At 46.3% G+C, this 11,548-nt stretch overlaps 1 protein-coding gene across 2 annotated transcripts in view; it reads left to right on the forward strand.

Annotated features, from left to right (window-relative positions):
• Positions 1-10,800, forward strand: part of LOC147673255 (procathepsin L-like) — a 35,353-nt gene extending 24,553 nt beyond the window's left edge. For both annotated transcript variants that reach the window (XM_086947057.1, XM_086947056.1), the window contains exons 6-8: positions 3,636-3,804; positions 7,742-7,856; positions 10,403-10,800. In XM_086947057.1, the coding sequence (XP_086803183.1) occupies positions 3,636-3,804; positions 7,742-7,856; positions 10,403-10,502 (384 nt within the window). In that variant the 3' untranslated portion in view covers positions 10,503-10,800. The remainder of the gene's footprint in view (positions 1-3,635; positions 3,805-7,741; positions 7,857-10,402) is intronic.
• The last annotated feature ends 748 nt before the right edge of the window (positions 10,801-11,548 follow it).

Here is an 11,548-nt window from a genome sequence, read left to right on the forward strand (position 1 = left end):
TCTTGTGCCTCTGCAGGCAGATGCGAAAACAACAGTTGATGGACAGAATGCAGAACAATGTCATGCATTCACCCCAGTACAGAGATCCGGGCCTAAATCCATCGTTTTTTTGCACTCCACACCACCCCAGTTCAGACATGGCCATATGCAAATCAGTCTGACCCTGTGCCTCATGGGTACAGTCCAGCCCGAACTGCCCAGCCATGTCTTCCCTGGACCGGAATCAAACATCCTAGGACCGGTTTCTGGCTATCAGCCGTCTTCAGCCAGGATAGCTTGACTCCAGTGGCGTGCAAGATAACATTACCATACAACGAGCTATGCTATGGCAAAACTTTAAATGCGCTTTTAGGGTGGTTTCTCTGTTATCAGCGGCAAGCGTTGCTTTAGACGGGGTGGAGTAAGTGTTTCAACTCCCCTCACCAGGACTTGTGTAACAGCACAAGCTGTAGACTGTATTATCTTAACACAAGTTTAGGCAAGGCAGCTTAGAACACTTCATTTATTTATAAACATGCACTATGTCATCGTTAGACTATATGTTATTAATTGATATGCCTCCCAGACTTTCTGTGCAGTAACATGCTTAGAAAAGAGGACAAATATGCACAGCTGCCTTGAGCAGAAATGTTCTCTGGCTGATATCGAGATATGCCATTTTAAAGCATTCCTGCAGATCTGTGTTTTCCAAAAGCATGTGCTATTCTGTAGCACGCTGTGCAATATCTATAGATATCACAAGACCTGCTGGTAAAATCTAGATAAAAGTGTAGCACATTAAGACATGTATCTCTTTAGTGAGATGAAATTATAATTGTATTTATATAGCGTTTACTACCCCTGATGAGGCATTGAAGAGATTTTCGCTGAGTAGCACGCTACTCCAGAACCCAAAGATGTATAACGGTGGATTAGTAGAGGGAAATATACATTGTTATGGGTAGTAATAGACATGTGAGTCTGTTAGTTGGATGACTAGGCCAAAGGATGGATACAGGAGAGAAGAGTTAAAAATAATTATTTGGGAGTTCATAGTAAGAACAAGAGGTTTGGGAGGAATCAGAGAGCCTGTTAATTGGAGGAATAGGTTAAAGGTGGACAGAGGAGGGAAGAGTTTAGAAAGGTGTGAGTATTTTCCTAAGCACTTCTGATAGGCCTTTCAAGATCTATTTTTTTATTTATTATTATTTTTTTTTATTTAGACAACTTCATTAGAATTGAATATAAACTTTTCACCACAGAATTAATACAATCATATAAAAAGCAAAAAACACATAAACGAGGGAACAAAAAACAAAAAAAAAAAAAAACAATTTGCAAAAGAAAATAGGTTACTTTTTCCATAAAGAAAAATAGAAGGAAGGGGAAAATTGAAAAAGAAACATTTTTAAGGGGATCATAGCTATTATACATATACATATACATATGACTGAGCATACCCAATTTAAACCATTCAATTTGAAGTTGCTGAGGCACTCCAAGCCATGATAGGAGCCCTCATTTTTCCCCTCGCTTTTTAGACTTCACCCCCCTAGTGGCATAAATTGCTATCTCTTGATTATAAACGGCCAAGAATCGGGCTAGCCACATTTGAAAACAAGATATAAATTGGCTGATTACAGGTTCTACCATGTTCAGGGCATGCGTCGCTCCAAAATTGTTGCCTGTTGAGTATTTGTTTTCTGTACTATTTTGAAAAAGTACAAATGCACACTTGGTATGTTTCTAAAGAGCTCAGGTGAGGGCAATAATGCAATATGTGATCAAAATGCAGCGGATGGGGTAATTTTGCCCTACGATGAAAAAACTCAGATTTAAGAAATTTGCAGAAATTCCACCATGTCAACTCTACCGAATCGGTCTTCTATGCCGCTGATAGAGGGAGGTAAATTAACAAAAATGTGAAGCATTAAATCTGCTTCAGTACCGGCACAGCGAGTTCTGAAATATTCGCTTATGGAAAGACAGCGTAAACCGTAGAAATATGTGTTTGTAACAACCCTATAATAAAAAGCTTGACAAATACAGGTTCTGGCAACGTAGCTGCCTATCAAGAGTGCATTTAAAGTACTTGTATATGGTCAGAAGTTCCACCTGCAACATCGTATATTGATGAGAAACTGCTCACATATTTTCCCATTGGCTGGAATGCATTGGTGAAACCGGCCATTTTATATGCCTTATCTCTGCTATGCCATAGAGACACAGCACTTTAAATCAGAGGCATGTTAAGTGCCACCATGGCAGAGGCAGTAAATTGCCTCCAGGAGAACTATTATTTACAAAGGAAAACTCTAACACATAACCAAACCCATAGTTTACAACAATTTACACTTTGGACATATCTTATGGCCAGGTATAGCTGCTCATTATGTCGGCCATCTTCATTGTAATGCTTCTGCGTGAGTCCGTCTATTCACAATGTGGTCTTTGAATTTCACATAGGTCAGCACATTCTGCTGCCTGTTTTCTTCTCTCTTCATTAAAGATGGATGACATCAGTGGGTAGACTCGAGGAGAGGGCATGGTTTCTAGATTCCTTGCTCTCAGGTATAGAGGGCACAAAGACAGCTATTGGTTGTACTTTAAGGAGTTCATAAGTACCAAGGTATTACTAACATCCAATTTCTGAAGTAGGACATCACGTGAATTAAGATGCGCTAAAAACTGAAAAGAATTACTTCTTGGGGGTTAAACCTTAAGCCCCTAGAGCCTGGTTTAGATATATACATTTAGACCCTCTTCCGGGTGGACTGAGGGTCCTTCCAAGAAGACAAAACATTATAATAAGTTACTTTGGAAATATTTTCTAACATCAGTTATACTGGTTGGAGCTGCTCTGGCGCCACCTGTGGCCTCTCCTTAGATATTGCAATATTTTCTTTTGTATCCATTCATTACACTTGGATATCTCTAAAATGGTAGATAAAATGGAGTTGTGAGAAAACTAGTTGGCTTAAAATGAACTAAAAGCTAACAATGTTATGCTGAGTAAAAACTGCTGAAAAATAACCAGCTGAAAAAGACCAATATGTGGAGCTTGAGGGTTGGGACCGGGTCAGACAGAACAGGGTCAGACAGAACAGGGTCAGGCATAACAGGGTCAGGCTTGTAGGGGATTAAGCAATAACAGATTAAGGTGAGGCCCTCGACAGACCAATATGGCAGGGACAGATACAGACCCAGTAAGGTGGCTCATAGGAATTGAACAGTGCTTTATGCCATTATATGATCGCCTCAAAGCACTGAGGATGGCAGGAGAGATGGAAAAGGAGGGACTGGAAGAGCGCAAAGGTAGTGGGGGGCAGAGAGAAATAGAGTCATAGACAGCCTTTCGTCTAGGTTTGCTTTATAGAGATACTACATTCTTACATACATACAGATTTTCACAGGATAAGGCCTGCTGTACTCGTGGTAGTTTAGCAGCCATATTGTGTGGTTGCTTTGCTTCAAGAAAAAAGCTTTTTCAGAAACGAGATTTACATTTGTTCTTCCTGCTCCTTTCCCTGCTCAGCTCATGCTGATCTGTGATTGCTTTCTAAAAGCTATAAATTGGAGGAAAATGCAGCAGGGACGCCATTTTGTGTCTGTTTAGATGAGAATGTATATTTATTGCATCCTTGATTCTTGCATAGGATGACCAGACGTGCCAGTATGATCCTGCCCACAAGGCTGGCAACTGCTCCTCCGCCGTTGGCGTCCAGCGTGGCAACGAGTCAGCCTTGGAGGCGGCCGTGGCAACCGTGGGTCCGGTCTCGGTGGCCGTCTATGCCAGCCTTTTCACCTTTCGATTCTACCGATCAGGTAACTGAAGACAAGTACACAAATTAAAATGTAAGTTTACTAAGTGACTCCATGTCATCAGGAACACCATGTTCTGAACCTTTCTTTTGCAAAACTGCTGTAATCTTGAAAGGTTGATCCCATTGCTCCAGCTGAAGTGCCCAACACTACAATTCCCAGAAAGCAGTAGTGATTAAATAAAGGTCTAGTGCTGGCTCTTGGTGACTTATGTCTGGTAGCTTAGTTTTCAACCTCATGGTCGCAGGTTCAGATCCCGGCAGGTTCACTCAGCCTTTCATACTTCTGAGGTCGATACAACGAGTACCATTGAGTTAGGTAGCAATAAAACGTCAGTTATTCTGCGCCAAGATACCCTTCTGGGTGAACGTGCGATTTACAAAGACATGTTATGTTATCTGGCATTCTTAAATTTAAGGAACCATGATTGCCTCAAAGGTGGGAGAATTTCCAACAGGTCGCAATAGGACAGAGTCACTCTTATCTGTTGTGGCCTGTGATAACTCATCCCATCCTCCTACAGTAATGGTAGGGAAACTTCAGAGCCAAAAGTAGTAACGGCACATAATAGAACTTATCAAAAGGAGGCGTGCAGCAAATACTTCACGTGATGGCATCATCACTTCCATCTGGATGGCCTCAGGGTTATCTGCCTTTATAATCGCTAAGAAAGGTGGCACAGAGTTCTTGTTGAATGCAGTAATCAAATAATGTTTAATTCTTTCCAGTTTGATGCTGTTATTTAATTTCAAGTTCCTGTCATGATGTTCTCAGGACCTTGTCCTAAGGTTGTCTGCTCCTTACCGTGCTGCTCTGAGCTCCTTGTTCTTCTGGCGTTTCCCTGTGTCCTATAGTCTTCGTCCAGGTGTTCTCAGGTCCTTCTCCTGGTGTTCTCAGGTCCTTCTCCTGGTGCTCTCAGGACCTTCTCCTGATGTTCTGAGGTCCTTCTCCTGGTGCTCTCAGGTCCTTCTCGTGGTGTTCTCAGGTCCTTCTCCTGGTGCTCTCAGGTCCTTCTCCTGGTGTTCTCAGGACCTTCTCCTGGTGCTCTCAGGTCCTTCTTCTGGTGCTCTCAGGTCCTTCTCCTGGTGCTCTCAGGTCCTTCTCCTGGTGCTCTCTGGACCTTTTCCTGGTGCTCTCAGGTCCTTCTCATGGTGCTCTCAGGTCCTTCTCCTGGTGTTCTCAGGTCCTTCTCCTGGTGCTCTCAGGTCCTTCTACTGGTGTTCTCATGACCTTCTCCTGGTGCTCTCAGGTCCTTCTCCTGGTGCTCTCAGGTCCTTCTCCTGGTGTTCTCAGGACCTTCTCCTGGTGCTCTCAGGTCCTTCTTCTGGTGCTCTCAGGTCCTTCTCCTGGTGCTCTCAGGTCCTTCTCCTGGTGCTCTCTGGACCTTTTCCTGGTGCTCTCAGGTCCTTCTCATGGTGCTCTCAGGTCCTTCTCCTGGTGTTCTCAGGTCCTTCTCCTGGTGCTCTCAGGTCCTTCTACTGGTGTTCTCATGACCTTCTCCTGGTGCTCTCAGGTCCTTCTCCTGGTGCTCTCAGGTCCTTCTCCTGGTGCTCTCTGGGCCTTTTCCTGGTGCTCTCAGGTCCTTCTCCTGGTGCTCTCAGGTCGTGCTCTCAGGTCCTTCTCCTGGTGCTCTCTGGACCTTTTCCTGGTGCTCTCAGGTCCTTCTCATGGTGCTCTCAGGTCCTTCTCCTGGTGTTCTCAGGTCCTTCTCCTGGTGCTCTCAGGTCCTTCTACTGGTGTTCTCATGACCTTCTCCTGGTGCTCTCAGGTCCTTCTCCTGGTGCTCTCAGGTCCTTCTCCTGGTGCTCTCTGGGCCTTTTCCTGGTGCTCTCAGGTCCTTCTCCTGGTGCTCTCAGGTCCTTCTCCTGGTGCTCTCAGGTCCTTCTCCTGGTGCTCTCTGGACCTTTTCCTGGTGCTCTCAGGTCCTTCTCCTGGTGTTCTCAGGTCCTTCTCCTGGTGCTCTCTGGACCTTTTCCTGGTGCTCTCAGGTCCTTCTCCTGGTGCTCTCAGGTCCTTCTCCTGGTGCTCTCTGGACCTTTTCCTGGTGCTCTCAGGTCCTTCTCCTGGTGCTCTCAGGTCCTTCTCCTGGTGTTCTTAGGTCCTTCTCCTGGTGCTCTCAGGTCATTCTCCTGGTGTTCTCAGGTCCTTCTCCTGGTGCTCTCTGGTCCTTCTCCTGGTGTTCTCAGGACCTTCTCCTGGTGCTCTCAGGACCTTCTCCTTGTGCTTTCAGGTCCTTCTCCTGGTCATGACCTTCTCCTGGTGCTCTCAGGATCTTCTCCTGGTGCCCTCAGGTCCTTCTCCTGGTGCCCTCAGGTCCTTCTCCTGGTGCTCTCATGACCTTCTCCTGGTGCTCTCTGGACCTTCTCCTGGTGCTCTCTGGACCTTCTCCTGGTGCTCTCAGGTCCTTCTCCTGGTGCTCTCTGGAACTTCTCCTGGTGCTCTCTGGACCTTCTCCTGGTGCTCTCATGACCTTCTCCTGGTGCTCTCATGACCTCCTCCTGGTGCTCTCATGACCTTCTCCTGGTGCTCTCTGGACCTTTTCCTGGTGCTCTCAGGTCCTTCTCCTGGTGCTCTCAGGTCCTTCTCCTGGTGCTCTCTGGACCTTTTCCTGGTGCTCTCAGGTCCTTCTCCTGGTGCTCTCAGGTCCTTCTCCTGGTGCTCTCTGGACCTTCTCCTGGTGCTCTCAGGGCCTTCTCCTGGTGCTCTCAGGTCCTTCTCCTGGTGCTCTCTGGACCTTTTCCTGGCGCTCTCTGGACCTTTTCCTGGTGCTCTCAGGTCCTTCTTCTGGTGTTCTCAGGTCCTTCTCCTGGTGCTCTCAGGTCCTTCTCCTGGTCATGACCTTCTCCTGGTGCTCTCAGGATCTTCTCCTGGTGCTCTCAGGTCCTTCTCCTGGTGCCCTCAGGTCCTTCTCCTGGTGCCCTCAGGTCCTTCTCCTGGTGCGCTCATGACCTTCTCCTGGTGTTCTCAGGACCTTCTCCTGGTGCTCTCAGGTCCTTCTCCTGGTGCTCTCAGGTCCTTCTCCTGGTGCTCTCAGGTCCTTCTCCTGGTGCTCTTAGGTCCTTCTCCTGGTGCTCTCAGGTCCTTCTCCTGGTGCTCTCATGACCTTCTCCTGGTGCTCTTAGGTCCTTCTCCTGGTGCTCTCAGGTCCTTCTCCTGGTACTCTCAGGTGCAAACACTGAGACTGGGGCCAATTTGGAATCAGTGTGTAGGTGTTTAGGGTTTCAGGAAGCTTTGTTTGAGTCCTAGGAGAGATGGTGAGCATTGCAGAGGATGCTGTCCTGGATGTGAGAAATTCTCCACCTTCCTTCTATACTGGAATGATTGTGAGGCCGGTATCTTTGGAAGGTCTCGACTAAGTATCGTAGGCTTTGAAAGTTATTCCTCCTGATAGAGCAGGTCCATGATATTGAAGGCCCATGATAGGCCCCGTAGTGGTTTTCGTCCATCGTCACAAATCTAACTGGAAACTACAGAGCAGGTCATTGAACTTCAGATGGAGCGGAGCGGTACCTAAACGCTATTCCAGGTTTTTGGTGATGCAGGGTGATGTTACCTAAATGGGACTAATAGTCTTCACCAGTTAACTGCAGACGTCCGTGCCAACAAGTGTTTGTCTCACTTTGCCGGCTTGCCAGCATTTTTGGGGCCGGGATCATGGCCTATGCTCATAAAGTGAGGTAAGGCAGCAAGTGCAGGATGACACCTAGTGGTGCCAAGTTATAGAAAAGGCCTAGAAAATTACCTTTCCAAGACCACGAGGAGTGCTCCAGCAGGCAGATTACTATTTTGTCTTGAGCCCTGAAACTCCTCGTACCACCCTGGCAGAGAGGAGCCTGGAGATAAACAGGGTTCAGAGCCCATCTTTGGTTTTCTCAACAGTCTATTGTTGTGGCCTAGTACAGTGTTATCATAACAACCCTCATTGTGGTCGATTTTGCAGGTGTGTACTACGACCCATGGTGCACCGGCACAGTGAACCATGCCATGCTAGCTGTGGGCTACAACACCACTCAGGTGAACCAGAAGAGTGTGGACTACTGGATCATCAAGAACAGGTATGGACTGAGGACGTATGACGTGGGCATGGCAACAATGAAGTGCATAATAAAAAAGAAAAAAGAAAAGTGAAATGACTCAATGTTTTACTTAGGGACTGCAACCAGTGCTGCTGAACACTGGGATTGCTGCCTGGTCTTGATTCCACCTCATGCCTCTTCCTCCCCTCTACACTTCCTGTCTCTTTATCTCATGAATACCGAGGCTGCCTGGTCTTGATTCCACCTCATGCCTCTTCCTCCCCTCTACACTTCCTGTCTCTTTATCTCATAAATACCGAGGCTGCCTGGTCTTGATTCCACCTCATGCCTCTTCCTCCCCTCTACACTTCCTGTCTCTTTATCTCATGAATACCGAGGCTGCCTGGTCTTGATTCCACCTCACTCCTCTTTCTTCCACCCCCTACACTTCCTGTCTCTTTATCTCATGAATACCGAGGCTGCCTGGTCTTGATTCCACCTCACGCCTCTTTCTTCCACCCTCTACACTTCCTGTCTCTTTATCTCATGAATACCGAGGCTGCCTGGTTTTGATTCCACCTCGTGCCTCTTTCTTCCAACCCTACACTTCCTGTCTCTTTATCTCATGAATACCGAGGCTGCCTGGTCTTGATTCCACCTCATGCCTCTTTCTTCCACCCTCTACACTTCCTGTCTCTTTATCTCATGAATACTGAGGCCCCCTGGTCTTGATTCCACCTCATGCCTCTTCCTGCCCTCTACTCTTCCTGTCTCTTTATCTCATGAATACCGAGGCTGCCTGGTCTTGATTCCACCTCAAGCCTCTTTCTTCCACCGCCTCCACTTCCTGTCTCTTTATCTCATGAACACCGAGGCTGCCTGGTCTTGATTCCACCTCATGCCTCTTTCTTCCACCCCCTACACTTCCTGTCTCTTTATCTCATGAACACCGAGGCTGCCTGGTCTTGATTCCACCTCATGTCTCTTCCTCCCCTCTACACTTCCTGTCTCTTTATCTCATGAATACCGAGGCTGCCTGGTCTTGATTCCACCTCACTCCTCTTTCTTCCACCCCCTACACTTCCTGTCTCTTTATCTCATGAATACCGAGGCTGCCTGGTCTTGATTCCACCTCATGCCTCTTCCTCCCCTCTACACTTCCTGTCTCTTTATCTCATGAATACCGAGGCTGCCTGGTCTTGATTCCACCTCACTCCTCTTTCTTCCACCCCCTACACTTCCTGTCTCTTTATCTCATGAATACCGAGGCTGCCTGGTCTTGATTCCACCTCACGCCTCTTTCTTCCACCCTCTACACTTCCTGTCTCTTTATCTCATGAATACCGAGGCTGCCTGGTTTTGATTCCACCTCGTGCCTCTTTCTTCCAACCCTACACTTCCTGTCTCTTTATCTCATGAATACCGAGGCTGCCTGGTCTTGATTCCACCTCATGCCTCTTTCTTCCACCCTCTACACTTCCTGTCTCTTTATCTCATGAATACTGAGGCCCCCTGGTCTTGATTCCACCTCATGCCTCTTCCTGCCCTCTACTCTTCCTGTCTCTTTATCTCATGAATACCGAGGCTGCCTGGTCTTGATTCCACCTCAAGCCTCTTTCTTCCACCGCCTCCACTTCCTGTCTCTTTATCTCATGAACACCGAGGCTGCCTGGTCTTGATTCCACCTCATGCCTCTTTCTTCCACCCCCTACACTTCCTGTCTCTTTATCTCATGAACACCGAGGCTGCCTGGTCTTGATTCCACCTCATGTCTCTTTCTTCCACCCCTACACGTCCTTTTTCTTTATCTCACAAATACCGAGGCTGCCTGGTCTTGATTCCACCTCACGCCTCTTTCTTCCACCCCCTACACTTCCTGTGTCTTTATCTCATGAATACAGAGGCTGCCAGTTCTTGATTCCACCTCATGCCTCTTTCTTCCCCCTACACTTCCTGTCTCTTTATCTCATGAATACTAAGACTGCCTAGTTTTGATTCCACCACATGCCTCTTTCTCCCATCAATGTAGATGTCCTGACTCTTTCTTTCACTCTTATAAACTCTTTTCCGTCCCTACTTTCTCCGTTCCTCACTGTTTTCCTATTTTTCTTTTCCTCTTTCTTGCTCGCCTTTCGACCTGTCTCACTTTCTCTTGCTCTGGGGCAAGGACAGACAGTGAAAAATAAGTTGAGTTCCCAAAAAACTAGCTTGGTTGCTCACCACCTGCTACCACTGGCACAAATTAAGCACTGGTGCATTGCCATAGGGATAACATGACCACCTTTCATCACTTCACCTCTGATTCAGTGGCTCTTATCAACTTCCCTATGTGGTTCTTAGAGCCACTCTGTTTTCCCTTAACTTAAAGGCTGGTATTCAGCAACTCTTTATTCTTGTTTATCACTTCTGAAGAACTCTTCACTCTTGGGCCTTCTCGCCCCTTGCCCCATACCCGCATGGTTTCCTAAGAGTTGCCTCTTGTGACTACTCTTTATCTAGCATGTGTGTGGCAAGTACCCAACATAACCTCTTTCGAAGAGCTGCATGGTGTCACCAAGTGCCTTCATTTCTCTCTTTCTCTACAGCTGGACCGAGCAATGGGGTGAACAAGGCTACCTGCGTCTGAGGAAGGGTGCCAACAATCACTGCGGCGTGGCCGATCAGGCGTTCTATCCTGTTCTGTGAGGGTCCTTGAGAGCCGGACCCTCGCTCATGGATCGCACCATCCGAGCTTCAGGTCGAGTGCTCCAAGGCCAGATTGTCCATTCTGTCACTGACTTTTTCCCTGTAGGCTGCGGGTTAAGAGGGCAACTTTCAGAACAGGATGGCTCTCAGCCATGACCCAACCATGCCCCCAAAACCCATAATAGTTGCAACTTCTTAACAATATTTTTGCATGAGCTGATTTTGTCATCTGTCTGGCCCTTGAGTGACCCTCCACCCCCATCTTGAGCTTTCTTGAGCTAGTTCATTGCCTTTTAAACATTTTTTTAACTCAAATTATTTCATTAATTTTCTCCAAGTGGGCAAAGCAATCCCGTAACTCGATCTTTGAAGATACCCTTGCACTATCTCATGGTCTAGTTTTTTATTTTCAAACATCCTATGGGTTGCTATTTCGCCATTTGATCTGAGCTAGTCTTTTCTCCATCCTAAGAGCAATCCTTTCTCTATCCAGACACTTTAACTTTTTTTCCTCCAGGGTAAGCAATAGCATGCTCTACATCAGTGGTTCATTACAGGAACCTGTGGACCCCCACTGAGTCATTACTGGAAGCCAGGAACCCTGCATTTTTGACGATTCAAAACACAAAACAATACAGAAAAAATACAGAAACATTCATTCATCAACCAAATATGTAAATGATTAAATATTTAATTTAATCCACAAACAAATATAACAAATCAGAATTTTAATGGGAAGGATAGAGCTTTTCTAACTTAAATGTAGGCCACTCATTGTCAATACTATATTCTGTTTAATGAACTAGTACTGCTCCAAGAATCAATCTGAGGATAATAACTTATTTTTAGCCTCAAATTTCAAATTCCTTCACAATTTATAGAACATTTAAATAATATGAACTTTAAATTTAGTTTCTTTATTTCTATACACTTTATTCATTTTCCAAGCAGTCGTGGGCCCTCTGAGTGGGTTAGGGGTCAGATGTATCAAAGGGTTTTGCCCATTCTGTGTCTATGGGGAAATGTGTTGATACATATGGCCCTTA

Source organism: Lissotriton vulgaris, chromosome 12 (genome assembly GCF_964263255.1).
Source record: "Lissotriton vulgaris chromosome 12, aLisVul1.2, whole genome shotgun sequence".
Lineage (NCBI taxonomy): Eukaryota > Metazoa > Chordata > Amphibia > Caudata > Salamandridae > Lissotriton > Lissotriton vulgaris.